Here is a 25,730-nt window from a genome sequence, read left to right as displayed (position 1 = left end):
TGAGTTTTATGGGACAGCAGGAATAGGCAACGTGTCTTATCCTATGAGTCATATTGTTAATGTGGGGCACACCCCACTGAAGCCAGCAACATTACAAAGTGGAGCAGCAAGACAGGCAACCAAAGGCCATGGGATATTCGAGGCCCTGTTACCAACTGATAGCTACTGATCTCCATGGGATGTGACTGCAGAGAACTGGTCATGTTCCCGTGCTATGCTGTGAGAGATGCTGGCATAACGACCAATCTGCACTTTGCCGTCAGACTATCCATGTCACAAGCACGATGGCGTTACCAATGAAAATATTCTGTCAGCCCAACGTATAGGGAAGCTCCAAAAATCTTCCATAGGAAGCAAACGTGTCTGGGCACAAAGCCGTCTCGCCTCCTAAGCGGGGGGGACAAAAGAACTCCGCACAACTATATAGTACAAACCTCGGCCTCGGGCATCCGTGCCGGCGCTAGGACGCCTGTCTGGGGCGGCGGGGCGGGCCCGGGTGTCGCTGCCGGAGCTCCCGCGGAACGGGCCCGGCCCCGGTTCCCGTCGTGCTGCGCGGGAGGCGGCGCCCCGGCGCTGGGAGGAGGTGGCGGCGGAGCTGCCCGGGGCGGGAGGAGGAGCTGCCGCCGCCGCCGCCGCCGCCGCCGCCGCTGCTGCCGCCGAGGGCTGCTCTGTCTCGCCGCCGCTGCCGCCGCGCTGCCGGGAGGGGCGGCCGCCCCGCGCCCCCAGCCCCGCGATGCCGCTTTTCGCCACCAACCCCTTCGATCAGGATGTGGGTGAGTGGCTCCCGCGGCGCCGCGGCCCGGCCTCTCCCCGAGGGAACCCCGCCGGCGGCCGGCCCTCCGACCCGCTCCCGCTCCATCCCCCGCGGGCAGCCGGCCCGCTGTCCCGGCCCCGCGCTGCTGGGCTCGCTGGCACCCGGCCGGGAGGCGGGAGCGGTGGCGGCCCGGGCGGGCCGGCGGTCACGGTGCGGCCGGGCCGGGTCGGGCCGGGGACGCGTCCCGGCGGGGGCGGCGGGGCTGCGGCCTGGCCGGTGACAGCGCGGGGCCCCCTGTGGCCCTTCTGGCCTGGCGGGCCGGGGAACGAGCGCGGGGATGCTCGTGGGGGACGAGCTGGCCTGCTCAGCACGAGTAACGCTGTAGCACAGCAAAACAAGTAGTGAGAAAGGTCCGCGCTGGAGTGTTGTTGAAAGGATGAACAGTAAAAAGCACTATCTACAGTTGCTTCGCAGTCAGGCATGAGAAAATCGTCAAAGCGTTTTGCGTTTAGTGCTTTAAAGGGGATTCCTGTGGGAGTTTTCTCTTTTCCTTTCAAGTAAAACTTGACGTGCTGGGATCAGGTGTCATCCCAATCTTGCTTGTTCCAAGGCCAGACTAGATGGAGAGGAAATATCTGGCTTTTACTTCACAAAGATTGTGCTTAACGCTCATGTGTCGAAACTGAAGGTAAAATAACATATAAACAGCTAATAATTAGTTTTGTATGTGTGATTTGAGATTGTGTGAAATGGTTTATTTTTGGCCTGCTGCTGACATCTTTTTTACTTTGAGTGATAAAAGCTTTGCAGAATCCCATAATATAAAGGGACTTTATGTCATACGTGGATAAGAACATCCCTTCTGCGTGATTATTTTCTGACAACAGTTTAACACTGTATAAGTCTCTTGAAACCAGTTTCTTTAATATCCTTATACTTGCTGTAACTTTCAACTACAGATACATTGTTTCATAATGTTTATCAAACTTTAGACATTTGGGCTCCGATTTATTTCTTCCTGCTCTTCAAAGAAAGACCCAAGTCAAAATCATTTGAAAAGTATGTATGTTTTCAGGGGAAAGGATTAGGGCATAAACAAAGTACTGATACATAAATTCTGTATGTATGTTACCAGAAATTCTTAGTCTGTTTCATCAAAACACGACATAGCTCGGTCTTCTCATTTTGAATTGTTAGCACTTTTAAGCTGAAGACTGCACTTCAGTTAATGATTTTGTTGGTGGCAAACTTGACTGACTTATTTTGGAAAGTAGTAGATTTTTCTTAGTTGTTCTGCTGTCTTCTAGTGTAATTTGACAGTTGAAAGTGAGGAAGAGATTGTACTGCTTGCCAGTTTCCCATGGACTATTAGAGAATGATTTGAGCTAGTAAGATTAAAAAGTGATAGGCTCAGGTTCTGGCAGGTGTTCACTTTTTTTCTTCCTAGTGCCTCTGGCAGGCAGGGAAGCTGACTGCTTGAGTTGGTCTCTCTAGAGCTCAGTCCAGTGGATGTGCCCCTCAGCACTGCAAATCTCAATGCAGGGCAGTAGTACCCAGCAATTACCTCAGTGGCTCATTTGCTCTTTTCTAGCTGCAGAGGATGCTGATGCCTTGCCAATTGTACTTGCCTAATATGATCACCAGTAAATAATTTTCAAAAGCATTATTTTGTATTCTGTATGAGGAGGTAGAAATAACCACTCAGTCCCAAATTGTTCTTGGAAAAGCAGATAGTGGGCAATGGGCTAATTTTCACTGGTAAACAGCCTCTTTCTTTTGGCCCCTTTCATGGTGTCCTGAGGGAGACTGAAGGAGCAGCAGGCTGTTCAGTTGGTGACAGCCTACTTTCAGAAGCCTGCTGCCTTTATCCGTCACTTAACTGGATTTGTGCCAGGGAGATGGGATTGATGAAGTCTCCCGGAAAGCATCCCTGGGCTCTTCTTCTCCAAGGCCCCTTGGGAATGTGCTATTATCTGGATTAATTTTTTGGCAGGCTTCATAAGATAGCATCAGCTGTAGAGTAAGTCTCATGTTCTCAGGAAACTTCCAAAAGTTGTCAAGCCGTAGTGCTATTTTTCATTTATTTTCTCTGAGTGAAAGTTGAGTGCTCTGCATTTGTTCTTATGCAGCAAGAAAGTTTTCTTTTGAAAATTAGATTCCTGAAGCAGAAAGTCAGTCAGCAGCTATTCTTAATTTCATATGAATTTGGACATTGGTGTAGTTGATAGTATTGTTGCAATAGCTCTGCATTCTTTTCTACTGAGCAGCTGATCAGTACTGTGGAGTAGTTGGAAATTATTTTGGAACCATTTAGGATAATGGATTGCAGATAATGTATCTGGAACGAAATTGTTTTCCATCATTTTGAGGAGCATAAGTATGTCTTACGCTCAGGACAAATTTTTCAGTTTGTTTGGCCAGTTAGCAGCATTTGACTAGTCCCATTAGCATGCTGCTGCACTGCAACCTGGTCATCTGTAATAGTTTACCATTTAGTGTCAACTTGGTACACCTGGTTTTTTTAGGTGTAGTTGGCAAAAGAATGTTGTTTAAGGCTGCTATTAAATTAATATTCAATAATGCCCAGAGATTTGAGGAGGCTAACTATTGTCATCCTCAAGGGTCCAAATCTCTGGATGAAGCCCAAATATTTTCCATTTTCTGAAGTTTCTTTTTACCATATTTAGGAATATTTCAAGAGGAAGGGATGCTAATCAGTGGTGACACAAGTTTTCACAATCAAGTAAGGGAGCCTTTGATGGTGTGTCCAAGTAAAGAACATAATAATGGAATTTAAAAAAAAATCTTCAAGACACTGGGCCTATTGAGAGTATAATTAAGAAACTCTAATCCTCCATTTAAGAGACTAGAATTAAAAATGTTCTTATTAGGTTCATGGGTCATCTCAGAAATGCAGATTTATCTGTAAGTTTGACTCCGGTAAAATAATGGTGAAATGTGCTTTAAGAACCAAAAGACTGTCTGCTAGTCTGTCATGACAGGCTAATTAGTAATGTAGCAGTGCTTAGGCTAGGTTTGATGAAGAACTTACTGCTAAAGCAGTTCTCAAGTGTCATTTAGATATTATCTCAAGAATAAAATCTGCGACTCGGGTTCTGGTATAAGTCGTCATAAAAATCACACATGATATTAAGAGGAGGTATTTAAAAAACACAGGGGTTTTGGATTCGTTTGGGGTTTCTTTCTTACAGTAAAGGATGAAGGTATTTGCATTTGCTTTGGATGTTACTCCAGTTCTTACTGTGATGGTTTGAGGCAGCACAGGAGTGGGAAGAAATTCAGGCTTACTATTTACAATAATAGGAAATTAAGCAGGTAGTTTAGTAAGGTAGTAGAACTTGATGTGACTTGCAGTCATTTTCCCTGTGTTTTATTAACTCTTGCAGTTGTTGATAATTTTATGCTAACGACTCTTGAGATATTTAATAATGCTTGAATTATATATGATCAGCCTGTAGTTTGATGCTATTAGAATGTAAGAAATGGTTTGACTGATTCCCATGGTGCAATTTCTTGAAATAAAACCATCTTGCTATTTAAGCTCATTGTTCTTTAGATTTATGCCCTCGGTTAATCAACATCTTTAAAACATCCAATTACATGTCTCTCTGAGCTGGACTTTCTGTGTTAGGCCAGGTTTGCCAAAAGAAGGGAAAATTGTCACAGTTTCTTGACCCCAGATCATTGTGGAGACTGCAGACATTAACATCTGGCTGTAAGGGAAGATGAATTCCAAGGATTGGCTCAGCTTGTTATGAAAGTGGCACTTTTATTCTGGAGTTGGCCTACTGTTTCTCTCAGTGTTGTTTTTAAAAAGGACATTAACTGTGAGCTAACAGGGAGACTGAGTAGAAGATGTGTGGAAAAGGAGTTATAGCCACCCCCTTTTTCAGTTATTTATAAATATTTATAAAAAACAAGACCTTCTTACTTAAAGATACCTTTGGTGTTATGTTCTCAGTTTAAAATGGCAATGCTGACAGGATAAGACTGAGTGGAATACCCCTTCAGTGTATCAGCCAACAAAAAAAAAAAAAGTCTTTTTCGCTATCAATTACCAGACTCTGAGTTCAGCTGGGCACTTTGAAGCCAACATGGTATGTTCCATAGTGAAAGACAGTACTTTTCAGGTAATTCTCTTTCTTTCCTGCCAGGGAAGAACTGTCACTTCAAGTGCGTCTCCTCATTTCAGCTGTGACAATGTGCATTATAATACCAAAATTTAGAAGAATCAAAGTAGATCTCCAACATGTAAAATCTGTTCCTCTAACTGATAAAAATCACACTGCATACCTGATGTGGAAAGTTAAGTTTCTTGCTGATCTTCCTTCTGAAATGCTTTGTCTGCTGTGGCTTGGCTTAATGGGGTTCTGCAAATACATCCTGGCACCATTTGTTAGTATGACATGCCTGTGATACACCTTGTTTATGGGCTATTCATCCTTCTCATATATCTCTAATGTGCTCACCTTCCTGTTGTGTTGTAATATTTTTGGGCGAAAGGTAGTTTGAGTTCTGTGGATTTGCTAGGGTTTGCATGAGAGATCTAAACATCTAAATTATTTTTGCTCAGCTTGTCTTACGATTTCAGCCTTTTCTAACCAGGTCTTGAATCCTTTTGTCTTCGTTCTGCTCAGTTCATTGAGCTGAGCGATGTCCATTTTGGCTGGGCTGCCTCATGCACAGTGCAATCCTACAAGGTCTTCTGAAGGAATGAGTTGAGGTGGCCGCAGTCACTGCTGCTTGCTTTGCCTCGGATCAGCTGCAGTGCTGTCATAGGGGACACCTTCCACAGCTGCTTCCATAAGGACCTGGGAGCACTCTAAATGGGGATACAGTTAAACTGCAGAAGTTGGTTAATAGCTTTACCAAAGTTAATGGTACATGGAATTCTAGTTTCTCTCTGTGGTGTCATTGCCTTTTGGAGGTTATTTTCAATCTTGTCTAAATGGAATCTGGTTGGACATATTCTTCTTGTGCAGTTTTGAGCCTGTTAGCGAAATGTAAAGTGGTTAATAGTCAAGTGGTGGTTTTTGTAGAATGGGCCAACAAATGTATTTGTTCTTTTTGACAGACAAAAAGAACAAAATTTAATTGTATTTAACTTCAGTGATGTGGAATGGTATGCAATCCAAATTTCTCAGCAAGTGCCTGCAAAAAGAAAGAAAAATTTGCAGTCACTTTCAGTCTTTAAGGACTATTTAAACTATATTGCTTTGGAATTTTAGTGTTTGCAATTTTACAGAGACGGGGAAATTATTTATTTAACCTTGTGAAGAAAACAAAACTTTGAGCAGAAGAGGCGGAGAGAAGGCTGAGGGGAGTATTGACTTTTTCATTAAATCTGTGTTATTTGCAATGACATAACAGATTTTTTGATGGTTTTTTTATCATGCTAGAAACTGGTGGCAGCATGAGTCTGTGAGTTGAAGACTTTCTTTAACTATTCTGTTGAAGAGTTTCTGTATCCATTCTTCTCTTTGTAATCGAAGTTACAACTTCATTATTTCATTTTAATGATGTCCAATTATGAAAATGATGTTACATCCATGAATAGAGTAAGAGCAAATAATAAGTAGGATGGTGAAAACCCTTAGATTGGTAGAATTTTCTGACAGTTTTTACTGATACTTGTTTTGACTGCTTCTAATCATGTACATTATAAGTGTTAGATTTGAGGGTATTTTGATCTAGATTTGTTATTTCTTGAAATTCTGCTAGTTCTAGCATCTTTGAGACTTCCTTGCAGAAAAATAGCTCAGTTTTAAGACCGTGGTTTTTCTTTCAAAATAAACTTCAGTAAAATCTAAAGCTTGGGAAGCTCAAGCCTGCCCAAGACCTCCCTCTGAAAATGATGTTAGCGATGGGTAGTCACTAAGTTTTCTGCTCTGAGAAAAGCATCGTATGGTTCAGTGCAGTATCCAAACAGTGATGAGAGTATTTACTCTTGCAAATTTCTAATAAGGCAGTAAAATGCTATTGTTATGATGCAGAACTAAGGCAGAGAAGTCAAGTGACTAGCACATATTTCCATGGAAAATCTGCAGCAATATTTATATTCCTTTTACCAGCGCCTAAAGCATCAACCACTAAATCTGGCAATGAATTTTTTTCACCATGCACTGCCTTTCTTCTGTCTAATAATACTTTATAAATATGATGGTGTGAATTTTGGGAATTTTTTTTTTTTCTTCTGAGAAGAGGGTTTTGGTTTTTTTTTTCTTCTGTCCTAAAGTGATCAACTGCAATTGTGTTTTGTATATTATACGGGACTTCAAATAGAATCTCAGTGCAAATATGCTTATAATTTGTAAATTGTAAATTTAAATTATAAATTGTAAATTTAAATTGTAAATAATTGTAAAAAATATATATGCTTATAATTGGTAAATAATGCACAAAACCAAAGGATTAAACAGAATTTTATCAATGCTCCAAGCATTCAGGTTTGTGTAAATTACAGGGAAACGGGGCCTCAAGACGCTTAATGAACTTCACGACACAAGGAGAGGCAGACTAATTTAGGTATCCAAAAGAGCCCATGCAAGAGCCTGTGTACTTTCACTGCAACCAAAGTATAAGTAATTAAACTCATATATTTAGATCTTTCTGGCCTGGCTTCTCATTCAATAGGGTGTAATGCTGTCTTCTGGGTTTTAGGTACAGTATTTCAGTGAGAGTCTATGGCATTTGTAATGAGGAATGGTGTTTTCTTTAGAAGCCGGGTGCTATTCAGTTTTGTATAAATTTTATTCAGAGGTATACTTGCAAAAAGATACAGTATATGTTTGGAAGAATGATTTCAACATCTAGCTGCTTTATTTGGAGGACATTATATTCTACAACTTATTGAGAAGCTGAAGATACAAACATAGCTGAGATTTCTGTCATAGGAGATGCATTTTGCTTCAGAATACTTCATTTGTTCTATGTGTGATTTATGACAATGTTTGTGTGGTTGGAGCACCATTTCTGACTCAGGAGTTATGAAGCTGTAAATTGTTGGTCACTGCAAGGTATGTTGGTAGGGAAGTACAATTAATGCTTACATTATTCTCTTTTATGTTTTCCTTGGTATCTGGTTTAGGTTTAATATATGTATTAGAGACTGAATGTTGAGCAAGATGGAATTGGTGTGGCCCAGTATGGTTACTGTTCTGAATACAGAAGTATAAGGAGAGAGGCCTAGTGATTCCACACTCTCTGCTCTGCAAAGTGGCTGAAAATTTTGATATATTGGTTTTGTCTCTTTTGCATTTATTTTAGGAACTAAAAAAATTGTTGAAGTAATTTAGAAAGGTATTCTTATATTGTGGCAGACCATTGTTGTTTTTGACCAAAGAACCCATAGATAAAAATATTTTTTCCTCTGAAATGATGGCACTTACCAATTTCTGTGTCTGTCTTTATGGAACTGCTGGTAAGAAAAGAATATTAAATAACTCCTAAAAAATAAAGGTGAGAGATGTAGGCATGTAATGGAAAAAAAGCCAAGTAAAAAAGCCAGTTTAAAAAATTTAAAACTACTATTTTACTACCTACTATTAATAGTAATTAGGATTAATAATAACTATTAATTACTACAAATTAACCTGATGCAACATAAGATTGTACAGTCTTGCACTGGTTAAAATTACTGTGTTCATTTGTAGGCCTTGCTTGTGCTCAGAAAACAATGCCTTGAATGTGAGTGGTGCAGTTTAATGGAAGAGAGCTGTGATGTAGTCCTGTTTCCTTTGTGTTTGGCATAGTATTAGTAAGTTTTGAAGTATGCTGATTTCATGAAGGAGCCAGTGCTGTCTTTTAAAGCTGTTTATTTTAAAGTTTGAAATGTTATCTGATCCTGGCTTGGCATTCACTAAGTTGAGTAAGGTTTTGAAGCAATGATGAGGTGGAGGGATAGGGTCTGAACTAAACATTATTATTGTTACGGTAGAATTATTTTCAATCAGGAATGGAAGAACATTTCTTTTTAAAGTTATCTTCTATGTGTTATGGTAACCTGTCCTAAGACTTTAAACACAATGTCTGTTTTTCCTTCCCTGTACGAGCCTGTTCCAGTACTAAGATAGTGTCTGCCAGTGACATACCAATTGTACCTGAGGGCTGGGTTGGTGCCAGCTGTTAGGCAGGGTAGGCAGCTGCTGAATGCACATAAACTTTTTTTTTGCCTGTGAATGTGTGCCTCATGTTAGAAGAGAGAGTATTCACTGATTTTAAGTGATAGTAGTGTAAGTAATTTAACTTAAATAGATTTAAGTAAAAATTTTGATGCAACATAGAAATTTTATCAAAGTGTCTTTGTTGCTCCTGTTCCCAGAGTGGTGAAAGGTGATAGTCATTTGCTAATGCTCTGACAGATATAGAGGCCTTTTTTGTGGACCATCAGCTCAGACAGTGTGCTGCTAACATTCTCAGTATGCTCTTAACTCACCTTTTGAGACAGAATTTAAGTAAAACTCTAGAGGCAATTCTTTTTCTCGTGTCTTACCATTAATTTTATTATCCAATGGATTTATTAGATGACAGTTACTACTGAAGATTGAAAGTATACAGTGAAACTTGGTTTCAGGCTGAAATTTAGTAAGAAACTATCTAGTGTTTGTTGGTGGAAGAAATACCCTGAGTAACAAGGGGGAAGGCATGACAAGCAAATGGTAGTTTTTATATAGGACTAACTTCAACTGCCAAGAAGGAATGTGGCCATATCAGAAAACTTGTAATTGTACTCATGGATAAATTCGCAAAATGTTCTCATTCGAGAATTAAAATAAAGGATGTAATCGGTGTGGTTAATGTGGGTCAGGGATTTCATCAATCACTATCTTACTAGTAGTTTTAGCCAAAGTATTTAAATTAGCATAAAGCACAGTTTGCTGTTATATTAAAACATTAAGCATGCATTAGTTTAGTCCTTGGTGTGTAGAAGACATAACCGATTGCCATGCCATTTCTCTTTGTGGCCATTATGAGGAAAGAAGGATCAATTGTTGTCAAAAATACAGACAACTGTCTGTTATGTAGAACAATGGAAAAGACCAAGGTTTCAGTTCTATTGGATTGCTCATCTCTCTGCAGAAGGACGTGCTAACTGAAGTGCAGCATTGGGCATGAGTGACCAGTCTGGGTTTGTGAGCTCCATGTGTGAGCTTAGAGCCTGGTGGGAACTTAAGGCTTAGGAGAGAACTGTGCAGGCACATTTTGACTGGAGCTGGTCCAGCGCCAGTAGAACTGGCAATGAACTGAAACAGTGGAGTCCTGGAAGTAAACTGCCTCCATGTGGTCTGGTCTGTGTGTCTCTGGACTGTGCCTATCAGCTGTTTTGGGGAATGCAGTGTAGACAACTCAGGCTCTGTGTTTCAAAAAAGCAGTTCTGGTACTGCAGAGTTGAGGCTGTCTTTGGTAGCAGAACAGCTGCTGTGTGCTTAGACTGCAATTTCAGAAGACTGCCTTGGCCTGTGATGGTTCATGCAAGGCCTTGAGTTCAAGTGTCTTACCTGAAAATCACAAATTTCTATGGTTGTTAGTCATAAGCAGGATTTGGAACAAGAGTAGACTGAAAGGAAAATAAAGTGGTTGGTTGATTAGCTGGTATATCTTAGTGCTAGATGTTAGCATGGTGTCTACCCATAATTTTTGACATTTCTGTTGATTATGACTGCTTTTTCTAGTCAAACAAGTTTTCTGATAGGGTTTAGACAGAAGAGGCAGTGCCCTTTTATTCTGAGAGAACATACAGAATTCTAACTTCCATTTAGGATTTCCCTATACTGTTTTGCTCTTTCCTTTGCATCAGGCAGTACAGCTGATGTGTTATCATTTCAGCTGTATATATGGCAGTGTTGAATTTTTCCTCAGAAATACTTTGGGAACACATAACCCTAGAGTTTTGCTTTTCTGCATTTTTGTTCTGAATTAAGAAACTAATTAACTGTAACCTATGTCAATTTGTAGGACAAGAAACTCATTCATAAGAAAAGCTATCAACTTTGATATGAATAATTCCTTTTAATTTTTGGAGATTAGATGTTTTGCTTTGTCTTTCTCTTTGCAATTTTGCCAGTGCTAATCTAGATAATGAATCTTTCCTGGCAGATAAGTTTTTATAAGAAATCTTTGGTTCCTTTCATAAAACTAAGTAGTCTGAGACATTCCCTGAAGAATGGTACTCATTGCTGAGGCATATTTTGTGTTTTGTAGATTAAGCTGTAGACATTATATGAAGCCAGGATGGGAAACAAAGTTTCTGTATTATTCTGTGCCCATTCTCCTTCTGTTTGGGTACTAGTTGAAAATACTTGTGCATTTCCTTATGCTCTCTAGTCCTGATCTGATCTATAAGTATTTAGATAATCTTCTATTGAGCTGCAGTGTAAGGCTCAGTTTCCTTTAATGCTTTTATTTATTGTTATCCTTAGTATAACAGCTTTTTTGGGGGAGAAATAGGGAGGGAGTCTTTATTTTTTCTTCTGACATTGAACCTATTTCTTCTCCACCTCCTCTCTCTATTTCTTTAGTCTTCACCAGGGACTCTTGTCCTATTCAAAAAATTTGGAAGAAAGAGTCCCAATGTCTTCTTTGAGATTAGCTTTAGTTTAGCAATCTTTATAGCTGAAAGGAAACAGTGAAACAAAGCAGAAAAAATAATGGGAAGATAAAAGTTAAGTGATTATGATGACTTTTTAAATCCTTCTTGTTGAGATGTAATAAATAGAAAGGAAATGCAAGACACAGCAGTTTAGTGTCTGGGAAGGTGATAAATTCAGTTGTATCTGACTCTGCAAAAAGTGAACTAATGCTTTGGGTATTCATATCAAACTTTATAGTTTCAAATGGGAAAAAAACCCTAGCTATACTAGTTGTCTCGTGTTCTGGCTGCATCTTTATTATGGGGGAAAACAACATATGGGGACTTGCCATACATTTAGGAGTATAAAAAGAGGTAATATTTCAACATCTTTGTTGACAATTTTGATTTTTTTTCAATTTGTATTTTCATTTACTTATATTTTATTTCTTAGAGAAAGCAACCAGTGAGATGAACACTGCAGAGGACTGGGGCCTCATCTTAGACATCTGTGATAAAGTTGGACAGTCACGCACAGGGTAAGTGACTTTAGGAATTTCCTCCCCAAACCTTTTTAATTCTATTATTTCAGTCTCATACGCAGGTGAGAGGAATGAATTTTTTGCTGTCTTTTATAAACTTCTGCAACAGCTGAATTTAACTTAAATTGATTACAAGTAAAAGGAAAATGTGTGGGGTTTCTGCTGAAATCTTTTGCAGTCCTTCTTTTGGAGATACTGGCTGATCTGTTAAAATTAGGACTCGTGTACAGCAGCTTTTCACCAGTGTAACAGAATAAATAAATTGATATGTTTTAGCAGTATCACTGTAAACCCAGGAGGCTTCATGAGGCATTTTTCTTAACAGAATCATAATCTAAGTTGGAAGTGACCTCCGGAGGTCATCTAGTCCAACCCCCCCCCAGCTTCAAACAGGTCTAATTAGATCAGGTTGCTCAGGACCGTGTCAAGTCTTGAATGCCTCCAAGGTCAAAGGTTCCGTAACTTCTGTGGGCAACATGTTTCAGTATTTAACTACTACTACTTACTAAGTAAGTAAAAAAAACCCCACATAATCCTGCAATCTGATTACAATTTTTCCTGTTCCAGCTTGTCTGTTGCATCTTGTCCTATGACTGTGCAGCTCTAAGAGAGTCTGGCTGCATCTTCTGTGTATTCTCTGATTAATTGGTTGTAGAAAGCAGTAAGGCCCACTTTTTGTCTGCTCTTCTCAAAGCTGAAAGCATCTCTCCTATCTTTCCTTGTATGTGACCCTCCCTGACCATCCTGGCAGCTATCCATTGGAGTTAGGGCAGTGTGTGAATAGCCTTCTTGCACTGGGGAGTCCCAAACTGGACAAAGTGCTCCAGATGCAATATTGCACGTGCAGAATGGAGGGGAAGGGTTGCTTTCCTGACTTTGTTGCTTGTGCTGACCGGTTGTTTGAGCCAGGATGTAGGTGGTTGTCTTTGCTGCCAGGCTGCACTACTGACACCTCTCACCCAATAAGACCTGCAGGTCCTTTCCTCCTTTTCATGTGGTCAGCTCCTGGCCTCATTTAAAATGCAATACCTTACCCTTGTTGTTGTTGAACTCCCAGTCTGCCCATTTTTCCAGCCTGTCCAGGTTCCTCTGAATATTAGCCATGGCCTCCAGTATATTGATTGTTCCCCTTCAACTTGCTCTGGTCAGTTAAGTTACTGAGAGCACTGTTGTTCCCAGCAGAAATCGCTGAAGGATTCCACTAGATAGTGCCTGCTAGCTGGAATTTGCACTACAGGTGAGAACTCTTTGAGCCTAGGATACCAGTTTTTCACCCACCTTGTCATCCTTTTATCCATATTTCACCAGCTGTGTGATAAGGAGGCTATAAGGGCTTCAACTGTATGTAAAAACTTTGCTAAAACCAAGGTATGAAGCATCTGCTACCCTCCATTGTTCTCCCTATCAGACCACCAGTGTGTCACAGAATACAACAAGGCTTTGTGTTTCTTCCCCTTGTTTTCAGAAGCTATTCTCTGTCATCAGGGCTTTGATAAGATGCATTTTGAAGGTGTGATACTAAATTAAACTCATCTTAATATGGGCTGCTAATGTTTCCATTATTGATTATTTACTGAGCCCTTTCATAGAATTTATGCATGAACTTACTTTTTGGACAAGAAAAGATAAAGTTTAATTTGAACTAGCATCTAAAAAATACAGTTTAAAAACATAATTTCAGTGTATTTATAGTGCTTTCAGTCAGTGTAGTATTAGGATTTGGAAACATTTTAAATATACCTTCTTGAAGCATTCCCTGTAACAATTCAGGTAAGGAACAGACTCAAGAAGAGAGTTTTTCCACTGATGCTATGAAAAGCTTTTCTGAGAATGACTTGGATTGGCTTGTAAAACTGCCAGAAACAGTATGAGATGCCAGGCAGCAAAGTCCCATCTGGGACTTTTGTTCCAAAGGACAGGTTTGCAAATAAGCTTATTCCTTAGGGTTAGAGATGGTCTCTGGAGGAGTACTTAAAAATAGCATGGTATATTGAGACTTCTGTGCTGTTGTGTATAACTGTAGTTAAGATAACAGCTGACAAGTTGTTGTTTATGTTTCATATTAGCCTTTATATGTAAAACTGCATTTCTATTCTGTGAGGATGTTGATGCCCAGCCTGTAACAGTAACTGTATTATTGAATGCTTCAGTACTCTATTTAATCACTGAAAGCCTTTCCACAGATGAAATTTAGTGTCACAGCAACACAGCCTCAAGAGTGCTCGAATATATGTAGCTGCGAGATACAGCAGTACAGACAAAGCTAGAGGTCTTTGGTAATGTGCATCTAAATTCCAGTTAGGATTTGTGAGGTTTGTTTGTGTTGGTTTCGGTCTTCTTCTTTTGTGTGTTTGTATTTTAATATTTTTTCTTAATAAAACTGTTTTTTAAAAGAAAAGTAGAACTTTAACCTTTGTAATATTTATCCTGCTTTTAACAGGCTGCCAGCTGACTTGTTGCTTTCATTTGGATTCTGTTAAAACTTGCTGATAGTGGGTTTTTTTTTTTGTTTTTGATGGATTATGTCATGCAGTAGCAAGGTAAAGCAAGACAGTTTCCCATTAAGAAGTTTGTGTGAGATATGCTTAGCTGTTTGAAATTCTCCTGCAGTTTAGGTTCCTCTGACAAGGATGCAAGTCTTCTTAACTGGGATCAGCTTTAATCTTTTAACCAATTCTGCTCCAGTACAAGTTGTCTGTTACTGTTCTTGGCAGAAGTTTAGATTACAAAATCTGTCCTTTAGGGATTTTCTTTTTACCAGTCTGTAAGCTCCATTGCATGCCTGCAGCATTCTAGATGTGGATTGTCTTCCACCTGAGGTCACAGCAGCCTGGAAAACACTCATTCAGTAGCACTTTTGGTATAGCGCATTGTCTGCCAACTTGTTTGTATCCAGATTAATTGTTGGAAACCTGTTATGCTACAAAGGTGCTGCATTTTCTCTTAAGATAAACTAGTTACAGTTCCCTAACATAATTGCTACTGTTATTTTTTACATTGTAATACTTTCCGTACTGAGAATCACAAATTGCTGAAAATGTTATCTTGCTTCCTTTAATCCAAACAACTAAGATTTTTAGCAAGTTAGACTTCCACTGAATCCCTCTCTTTGACTACTTTCTCTGTTTTTTGTGAATTTCAAAATTAGTTATTAGAATTTTTGTAGAAAACATAGGAAAGACAGAAAATAGGTCAATATTTTAAACAATATGATTTGTTTACAATAGCCTATATGAAATACTGCTCTATGTAGTATAGAATTAACTTAATACTTTCTGCTCGTTTTGCATATCATATTCTTAAGATGATCTAAAATTTGCCTAATGATCAGACAACATACTTTTTTACTCTCTGAATTTGTTGTAGGAACTCATACAACTCAGCAGTTGCACATGTCATTGTTTGCATCTTGTTTTTTGCCAATATTAGCTCAGTGAGCAAGTTGCCTTTTCAACATGGAAACATGATTAAAACAAAGATTTTCCTGTTAGAGGCAATCTTTTCTGTCCCCTGTTTTTGTACAGCATTCTTAAAAACTTGTTTGTTTTAAACACTTTAATCACATGGTGTGATTCTTGAGGCTGCCTGTGCAAGGCCAGGAGCTGGACTTCAATGATCTTTGTGGGTCCCTTCCAACTCAGGATATTCTATGATTGTATATTTGACTGGCATTTTAAATCTGACTACAGGAAGTGTATAGAGTTTTGCATAGTGTTGCTTTTCTGCAATGAAAGTGCTTGCAAAACTGAATCTATAGTTTATCATCTCAGAATAATATTAAAAAATCTGAATGGTTCATTAAACAGAATAGAAGGAAAAATGAAAGGAAAAATTAAGGGATGGGTATGGTATATTTTAGCAAAGATGCCCCGCCTTCTTCAGTCGTTTCAGTGCTAGCCAGTTCCTAACTCTAATCGTGTTTGCATTTGGCTTTCAGATAGTTGTGCTGTTTATTTCATGAGCCATACCAATCTACATTGAAACTATTACAACTTCAATTTTTGACCAGAAAAGTTGCCTAATCAAAAAATGATGGCTGAAAAAAAATTAAGACAGTGGCTGAGAGAATACACCAATGGCTGAGAAAATAGAAACGTTCATTGCAACACTCTCTGTTTGGGGGTGGGTATTGGAAAATTGTCATTGAGAAATGGTTTGTCCGTATTGCTGCTTGCCTAACTTTGTCTTGATTCCTTAAGGATTAATCACTGCCTCAGCAAGTCAGTGTTCTGGTTAGCTGTTTCTTCTTTGGTTGTTTTTGTGCCTGTTCATGCAAGAGAGAACAGCAAAATTGCTTACTTGATAGTTTTCCGATGTGTCTTCTATTTTTTTCCCCCTCAAATTACGCAATCTCAGTAGCATTTTACATTGTCATTGTAGTGTATGTCTAGCAAGCTGGCCAGGAAGCTTTATGACCAGCCTTTTTCTGAAGGAGCAAGGAGGAAAGCTGAGTCCCACAGAGTTACCTTAGACTGTAAATGAACAATAAATTCCTGAACATATCTGAAATGTTTGTGCACAATAGCATTTTAGACTGCAAATGCTGCTAATTGTGTATTTGCTAAATAAAATATATCAGAATTTATTTTTTACTTTCAGCTAAACCTGAAATCTATTGTGAATATTTTCTGGGTATATTGGTGTATGATACCATATGATGCCATATATGCTACATAGCTTCTATTGTATCTTGCCATATTTTCACCCTACTTATTTGTTATTACTACTCATTGTGGTGCCTCTGAAATTCTGATCATAGCATGCTTGGAGCAGAACTGTGGCCAAATATTTGTATAGTATGATTTGGAGAGATGCCTAATAAGTGGATAGAATTCTACACTCATAGGGTGCGTGCTTCCCTCTGGTGTCTGCATAGTGCTTCTCGTAATTTACACACTAAATTGTATGATGAATTAATTAGAAGTAAAAATAAGAATTACAGTCCTGTCTAGAATAGGTTTTCTTACTCTGTGTGACTAAAGATTGGTACACCTGGATTATTTTTTTTTATGTATGTGTAATCAAAAGATTTCTTATTTTAAACATGTGAGCATGTTAGAACATTTAACACTCAAGTATTGATCATTTCTGTTAACTATATGAGCAAGTAGATTGTACTTGAGACATGTGGCTGATCATTTGGCTTTGAGGCTTTCTTACTACTTTATTACTTTTAATAAGACTTCGGATTCCTTTGTAAAAAAAAAATCTTAAGCTGGTGGTCCTGTTCCTAAACTGCTAAGCTCTTGATCCTTCACCCTGCCTTTGTAAATACTAGCTTAACAACGGGCAAGCACCTTTTTGAGCTTGCATTCATACCACATTGTTAATTCTGCTCATAAATTAATGGTTAAAGAAAGCAGTTATTTCTGAAAATTTTAGCCTGTATTCTTTTTCAGTTAAAATGAACATATGAGAAGTCCTGGATAATTAATAGATAAAAGGTAGTACTTGCCTTAAAGCCTTCATCTGTAATAATTGATTATATGAAGGTATACACTGAATGATATGTACTTGTGCTTGTCACTTGTGTGACAGCACTTTCTATAATTAGAACCACTAAATATGAGGTGGACATTTCTGTAAAATGTAGACTGCCAAATATAGTATAGCCAAGCAGTGGTGTAACTTATACCTGAGTTTCATGTTAGTTTTTGGATACCAGTTCAACAGAAAAATACTTTTGCTTCCAAAGACAACCATGCTATAAAAGTGTAAAACCCCTTAGTTTACATTTACCTTCTCTTTTCCTCTTTCTCTACGTACTCTCTTCCAGGGTTATCTTTTCAGGTCTCTTCAACAGATAATGACTGTATGCCCATGATAATGCCTACCTCAGCCTCGCTTACCTTTCCACTACTTTTATAGACAGAACAAAGTAACAGAAAGTCACACAGATTTTAATATGCTAAACTTTCTGAAATCCCCTTTCAAATTCTTTGTTGAAGTTGCTTTTCATGTTATTTCTATCTACCACAACATACGTAAGACTTTAATTCTGTATTTAACTGTTTTGAAGCTTTGATGTAAGGTTGTCTAATAGGTTTTTTTAGAAATTATTGGTTCATTACATGTCTTCTTTATAAATGTTATTCTGTAGATTAAAAGAGACTTTGAGGAATGTGGTGGTAATTCAAAATAAAAGTAGCAGAAGGGTGTTGGTAAATCAGTATGTAAGGAAGTGTTCTTACATATATATGTGAAATATAGAGGAGTAGGTGCATGGACTACAGAGAATTCCAGTTCTCTAACTGTAAGGGATTTGATGCATTTCTGGAGTATTTACGCTAATTCGCTCTAAATACAAAAGGTAGTATAAATTACTGAGAGGTTTTGATAATTAAGAGAGCTACAAATCCTACATGTAGAAATGGCTACAACTGTTTATGGTGTTGATTTATTTTTTAAATGTTGCACTTACAAGCTACTAAGTAATTTACTCACAATGTTCAGGAGATCTTGCTCTCTGTTAATGTTGCCAGCATTGTAATGTGTGCAATAGGAAATGTTCATTCCATTACATATTTTTAAATGTCTTGTGTTTTTTAGGCCTAAAGACTGCCTCCGCTCTATTATGAAGAGAGTGAACCATAAAGATCCCCACGTTGCTATGCAAGCGTTAACAGTAAGTTCTTTTTAATGTAGTGATTTTTCTTGCTAAAAAGTTATATTGCAAAAAAATCTGAGTTTTAATCTTTCTTTCATTAGCTTCTAGGAGCATGTGTATCAAACTGTGGCAAAATCTTTCATTTAGAAGTCTGTTCAAGAGATTTTGCCAGTGAAGTAAGCAATGTGTTGAATAAGGTAATGTATTGCATTGATTTATACATTTAATCTGTAAGGGAAATCAGACAGAGAACTGGAGTAATCTGAAAGTGGAATGGAATCTACTTTTGGAGGACTGGAAAGGAGGGGGAAGGGAAGGAGAGAAGATTACTGTAAAGACTGTGGCTCGCAGAACTTCCTGAATGCCACTTCGTACTAGTTAACATAGGTATTCTGTGTGGTGTGTTAATTTACAAATAAACTACTTGATTTTTACTTTAAATAACAGCAGTGAAACACTAAATACAAATATGGTGAAATGGAGATAATGCAGGGCTTCTATGCAACCTTATTTTACTTTATTTTGGGCCTAGCACACACTGTAGTGGTACAAATACAACGCTGATGTACTATTCTCCCTTTCTAATCGAATTGAGTGCAAAACTTGACTACAAAATAAAGTATATATATTTTATATAGACAGTAACATGCAATTACTTGAAATTAAGGTCATATTCCTACATTATTTAACTAGTTTCTACTGTTCATGCAGGGTCATCCAAAAGTCTGTGAAAAGCTGAAAGCCCTTATGGTGGAATGGACTGATGAATTCAAGAATGACCCACAGCTCAGTTTAATATCTGCTATGATAAAAAATCTTAAGGAGCAAGGAGTTACTTTCCCAGCTATTGGTTCACAGGTATATTAGAGTTTTGTGGTTGTTCTCAAAGTGTGTCACAAATTCTTTTTATCCTCAGCTCTGTGTTTAACAGTTTGTACTTTTGAATTCTAGAATGTTTGGCAAACAAAATGAAAACTACTTTATCTTAATAAAATTTTTCTTTGAGGGATGAAATGCTCTCAATTACTTTAGATTTTTATATAGCAGATTATATTTTATATAGCATATATTTTTTATATAGCAGATGAATACAAATCAAAATGGTGAACTTCATGCATTCTCAGTTTTTTGTTGGATTCATTTTTACATCTTTTACTTTTGGCTAGGCTGCTGAACAGGCAAAAGCAAGTCCAGCTCTGGTTGCCAAAGATCCTGGTACAGTAGCCACCAAAAAGGAAGAGGAGGATTTAGCTAAAGGTGAGTGCATTTGTTTGCTGACATGATGCATATTGATTTATTTAAATGACCATTAGCCAATCTGTATGTGTTACTAACCGTTTCTTCAACACTTAACTCACCAAAGTCTATTTTGAAAGAGATCTGTGTCTCAAAAGCATATTCTTCATGAGTTTCATAATGTTTGTTTGTGTGTCCACCCTGTCCCTTCTTAAATATGATCCATTTTTTTTCTGCAAACTTGAGCTGAGTTAAATATGAGTGAAACTTCTCTGCCTGGTCAAACTTAATTGAAAATGACCCAGAAATGTGAAATTATTCAAGGAATGATAGGGAGAAAAAAAAAATGAAGGGTCAAATTTTTGCTTGTTTCAGCAAAAATAATTTTGTTAATTATGAATTAAGGAGGGACTTTACTGTGAAGATGACTAATGTCATCTGGTGTCTTCTTATTCCTGAAGATATTAAAACATTATCCTTGGCAGTCAGCTGTAGTGACCCTGCTTGAACAGTGGATTGGACAAGATGACTTCCAGAGGTGCCTTCCAACCTCAGCCAATCCATGTAAATCTGATTCTGTGAATCCAGCTAAAGGCTCCTGTCTAATGGAGAACCAGTGTGCACTGGAACAGCTGTATCTTTTTAATGTTTCAAGCAATATGGAAAAGTTCAACACTGTGTAAGATGTAAGTCAGGAATGTAAATATTTTAGATCAGTTCAAGGTTGTAACATTAATATAATAGTAAAAAATGGATGACTTTACAGAGTTATTCCATTTGTGCTTAAAGGCTATTTATTCATCTTGTCCATGTTAGAACCCTCAGTAAATCCATAGGCAGAATTCTGCTCTCTCTTTGTTATTTATCATTAATTCTAAGAGAAAGACAGAAAGTCATTAAAATGCAACAGGAATAGAATTACACTAAAAGTTTTCACAGAATTAAATTTTCATACCCATCAACCCATTTTTATAGGGAATTTTCATCTGAATAACTCTTCTTTTGTAGCTATTGAGCTGTCACTAAAAGAACAAAGGCAACAGCAAACAACACTTTCCAGTTTGTATCCAAGCACCTCAAGCCTTTTAACAAACCACAAACACGAGGGCCGAAAGGTTCGTGCAATCTACGATTTTGAGGCTGCTGAAGATAACGAACTAACTTTTAAAGCTGGGGAACTTATAACTATCCTTGATGACAGGTAAGTTGTATAGAATGCCTACTTACACCTATGTTAAACTGTAAAAATGAATTAGAAATAATTGTATCTTCTATGTAGAAGCATACCTTGGAATGCAATAAATGGAAATATATTTTTGTGTTACTTTATTTTGTTATCTCCTAGGTTTTTTACAAACAAATGTATTTGCATAAAAATTCTTGTACCAAGATTTCAGCATATATACAAATTATGTGCTAGTAATATAAAAGCCTTTACTGTACTATTTCTAGGAAAGTTCCATGTGAGTATGGGGTTTTTAATGTATGGGGGCTTTATTTATTTTTTTATCTTCAGTGATCCAAATTGGTGGAAAGGTGAAACTCATCAGGGTATAGGATTATTCCCATCTAATTTTGTAACAGCTGATCTTTCTGCTGAGCCTGAAATGAGTAAGTAACATTACATTTATGTATATATGTTAAGCCCTGCCATGGCCCAGGGGTGATTTCCTTTCCCTTATGATGGAGTTCAGTTGCAAGTTAATGTGATAGTTGAAGTAAAACTGAGGAGCCCTTGCTATGCTCTCACAACAGTCAGACCAAGGGTGCCCAAGCTGTCTTCTGCTGAAAAATGCTGCTGTCTACTGCTTTGTCAGCAGCTTCTTTGAGACTCATGGAATCACTCAATTGACATCTAGATAAATGTGGGAGATAGCAGCTTTTTTCCTAAATTGACTTTTTGTCCAGTTGAAGTAGTGCACATTTAATCGAGATGAAACTGAAGGCCTCATGGCAGATAGGACTTGGAGACAGATTACCAGTGTTCAATAGTCCAAGAAACCTACATACTGTGTGTACATACATGTGCATAGTGGACAGAGGGATTTTCTGTATACTACTTATTTACCTGTATCCATTTATATCCATCTAACCTACTTTAAACATTTAATAAAAGTATTACATATTAGACAAGACTTCAAGATTCTAGAACTGATTTCTGTAAATCTCGTGGGCTTGCAAGATTAATCTCCTATGATCTTAACTTGGGGGTACTAGGAGTATGAGCAGGTGAGCAGAATTACATGCTGTAGCAGTCATTTGTGATATGTTAAGACTATCTAATAAGAGTATATGATAAGTCATATTTGGCTTTTTTGCTAAATATAGAGCTTTTTTGTTCTAGTCTCCACTACAGAGGAATGAGCTACTTTGCAGATAGGGTTTGCTGAATAACGAATAGAGAAACTTGAGACCCTTCGATTCTGTACTTTGCTCTGGAGAAAAGAAGGCTGTTTGTCATAGATGATTTTACCAGTTTTATCTTAAACTTGACTTGCTAGCCCTATTGCTTCCAATCACTCTTTCTGAGTCTTTTATCCTGATGACTTTTTAATACATATGTTATGTGCAGGGAGACTATGATAAAGCATTTACTTGCTGAAATGTGTTTCTGTTGATTTTATGTGAACTCATGTGGGTTTTTTTTAAAAATGTGATTTACAGATAAAATTATTTAAGTCTGTGGCTTTCAAGTGTCAACAAAATACTAATTTTTAAAATTTTCACAGTAGTAGTTTCAAATGCAAGGAACCTAGGCAATATACTAGCTATATAATATTTATGTCATTGCTTATTTTTTCTTTTAGAAAATTAAATCTGGCTGTTTATCTTACAGTGAAAGCTGAGAAGAAAACTGTGCAGTTCAGTGATGAAGTTCAAGTAGAGACAATAGAACCTGAGCCAGAACCAGTTTATATTGATGAAGTAAGCATGGTAGAAGTACTGATTGGTACTAAATGCACTGATGGGACATTTAAATATGTGATGTTTAACCCTTTCATCCTGTACTTCAAAAATACAATAAAAAGAATGGGAAGAGAGGCTTCTTTAAAGTAATAATTTAAAAAATCTGCAATATTCTAATTTGTTCAAGAGTCTTGAAGTTCTTAGGAATTTCTGAAACTGAATTTGGAACTGCATTCCATTTAGGGCCCTACTCCGGGATTGTACATCTGTTTACCTCCAAGCTAGAATCTTAGTGTTGAGTGGCACATCTACTTTCAAAGATATCCATCGTGACTGCTGTCTTAGATTTATTTCCAGTATAACCACCACTCTCTACCCTCAGACTTAAAGATCTCTTTCTGTCTGAAAAGTCTGAGATTCTGTTGCTCTAATTAATATTTAGTAAGATATTTACAATCTTACCACAGTGATTCTGTAGGGTTTCTAGACACATTCAGTCCAAGAAGTTTTTCCCCTGCCTTTTATTTTTTTTACCTTGACTTGGGTTCTGTCATTGTTTTTGAAATGAGAAATCAGTTACTGCCTTCTTAAAGTCCCATTTAAGTCCCACCTCAAAAACTCTTCTTCCCAGGAGATACTACTTTGTAATCTGCTGAAACAGATTATTTCAGGCCTGCCTTGAGGTGCCTTCCAGCTTTTGTTTTCTGTGAGTTCATTGCTGATTTTTGGTTTAGTGTCTTCTTTTGTTTTTGAATTTGCCACAGTATAATTTTTAAGGAGGTAGTTAATTTGACTTGTCCCCACCTTTCCGTGGTTTAAGGAGGACAAAACATGGTTTTATTTTCTACTTTTATACAACCTATATATCTCAGTCTGATAAAGGCTATTTATTTGACAGTGCTCAGCTAAAAAAGGATTAAAAATAATTTATGTGCAATTTTTCATTAACCACTATAGTTCACTCCAAGACACATTTTTCAAAGACTTTATGCCTGTTTATTTTCTAACCTTTGATATTTTTATTATAAAAGGGTTGCACTTAAACTCCTTTCTTGGGCTTGACTTCCTCTGAAATCAGCCCTGAAATGCCTCCAAACATCATCTTAAAACACTTCCATACACATTGGTAATGACATGGCTCATGTACTGAATAGGCCTCATGCACTTAAAAAATGCTTTTCAATGAATTTGAAGTACTCTCTCAATGTATTCTGTCAAAACATTTCCACTAATCCCACTAGGTGGTGGTATTGCATATGTAATAACTAGGCTGGAAAAGTAGGAACTGCTCAGAAAATACTGTTTAGAAGGACTTTTAGGAATAAAGGGTATTCTGCACGTTCCACTTGCTTCCACTAATTTTTCTCATTTGGCTTTTCCTTGTTCAAGCATTTTCATTTCTGTAGAGTAGCATGTATCATTTGTATTTTCTTTAAGTTAGTCTAGATGATCCTCATGTGCCAAGAGATCAAAATGGCTGTTGTAAACAACTGCTTTAGTTTACTATCCTGAAAGTGCTAATTCCTTTGCTGCCACATTTGCCCTAATTATGTCATTTGTGTTCTAGGATAAAATGGACCAACTCTTGCAGATGTTACAAAGTGCTGATCCATCTGATGACCAGCCAGACCTCCCAGAATTGCTTCATCTTGAGGGTAACAAAAAAGAAAGAGTTTTTTCATTGTTGTTTTCCTCTCTGGTAATTTTCTGTATCAACACAAATTGAAACTAAGCTGAAGTTACTTCAGCTTCATGTGCATGCAAGAAGCATGCCTGAGAAAAGTGCTTGAGCCATAATTATCTTCTCACTTCTTGTTTCCCACATCTAAGAGACCAAAGTGCAAAACATTAACTTAAAACAAGCCTACTTTCCTCTAAAGAAAGCTGTTTCCTATTTTATTTTCCTTTTCAAGACACATGAATACTTAATTCAATCATATTCATCCACTATTTTTTTCCTTCATAGAGTAGCACGCATGGGTGGCGAAAGGAGTGTCAGGAAGATTCCATGAGAGGAAGCAGAAATACTGCCAAGGTTTAGAATAGACCTGTGGGTGTCCCACGTGCTTTTCACTTGCATGTGTATTTCTGTAGGAGTTGTGTATTAACAATACCTTACAGAGAGAATTTACCCTACTCTGAAAGAGTCAAATTGTTCAGACTGCCTCTTCACAGAGGCATTATAGATCATTTTACCTAGGTTGACAGATGCACCAAAATTTTTGGAATGGAATTTGGAAAAGGAAGAAAGGAAACTTCCTGATTATGAGACAGAACATAGGCTTAAACTGACAATTCAGAGGGTACCAGACTTTGGTAAGAAAATGGCAGTTTCTACATCTATCTAGAAGTTAATAATTAAAAAATGTGTAGGTTTGTAAACTTTTAGATGTCTCTCATATTTCCACACCCATCTGGTTTACCATGCCTGTAAATGAAACCTGTTTTAGGAAAACTCATATCAGTGACATGCCTGCACATATTCTAGTTCCACTGAAACTAAAGAGAGGCGAAAAGAAACATGACCGGTTTTATTCTTTCAAGTCCCAAATATAGCTATAGAGGCTGTTGTCTAAGAAGCAGATTGCCTGTATCTGGTCCAGGACAGAGGCAGAGAAACTAAAGGTATGCTTGTCAACCAGCCTACAGATATGGCTTACTTTAGGAGTTGCTTCAAAATGCATTGTGAGATCATAAAAGCAATGCTCAATTTTATATCAAACCATGAGACTGCTCTTAGAATCTGAAAGCAGTAATGTGGTCAGATGGTTGCTCCCCAGCTACCTGCAACAGCACATGCCAAACATATGGCTACATATAGTTCTACAATGCCAATTCAAGATTACCTGCTCTACACTTAAGTAGGCTTTGGTGAACTACTGTTTTTGGCATAGGTTCTGAAAATTTTGCTATAGATGTGTTTTAAATCCTTGGTTCCTACCAGTGGTGGCAGATGCTGATCAACATTTGACAGAAAAACCACTTCATTTTCTTCTGCCATCCTCATGTCCAGTCACAAATGTCTTTGAATTGGAGAGCTCATCCTAACATGTTCAGGAGCCCAGGGTTTGTGGTTGGCAGCAGAGCAGTCATCAT

The 25,730-nt window shown here is 37.8% G+C and overlaps 1 protein-coding gene across 1 annotated transcript in view; it reads left to right on the top strand.

The window, feature by feature from the left end:
• Positions 1-597: 597 nt before the first annotated feature.
• Positions 598-25,730, top strand: part of STAM (signal transducing adaptor molecule) — a 30,324-nt gene continuing 5,191 nt past the window's right edge. The window contains exons 1-10 of the mRNA XM_082302827.1: positions 598-773; positions 11,797-11,881; positions 18,434-18,509; positions 18,593-18,688; positions 19,203-19,349; positions 19,658-19,748; positions 20,736-20,928; positions 21,244-21,338; positions 22,564-22,652; positions 24,202-24,289. Of these exons, the coding sequence (XP_082158953.1) occupies positions 734-773; positions 11,797-11,881; positions 18,434-18,509; positions 18,593-18,688; positions 19,203-19,349; positions 19,658-19,748; positions 20,736-20,928; positions 21,244-21,338; positions 22,564-22,652; positions 24,202-24,289 (1,000 nt within the window). The 5' untranslated portion in view covers positions 598-733. The remainder of the gene's footprint in view (positions 774-11,796; positions 11,882-18,433; positions 18,510-18,592; positions 18,689-19,202; positions 19,350-19,657; positions 19,749-20,735; positions 20,929-21,243; positions 21,339-22,563; positions 22,653-24,201; positions 24,290-25,730) is intronic.

This window comes from Coloeus monedula (assembly GCF_965178545.1).
Source record: "Coloeus monedula genome assembly, chromosome: 1".
Lineage (NCBI taxonomy): Eukaryota > Metazoa > Chordata > Aves > Passeriformes > Corvidae > Coloeus > Coloeus monedula.
The sequence above is the reverse complement of the archived record's forward strand: the minus strand, read 5'-3'. Positions and strand labels throughout refer to the sequence as shown.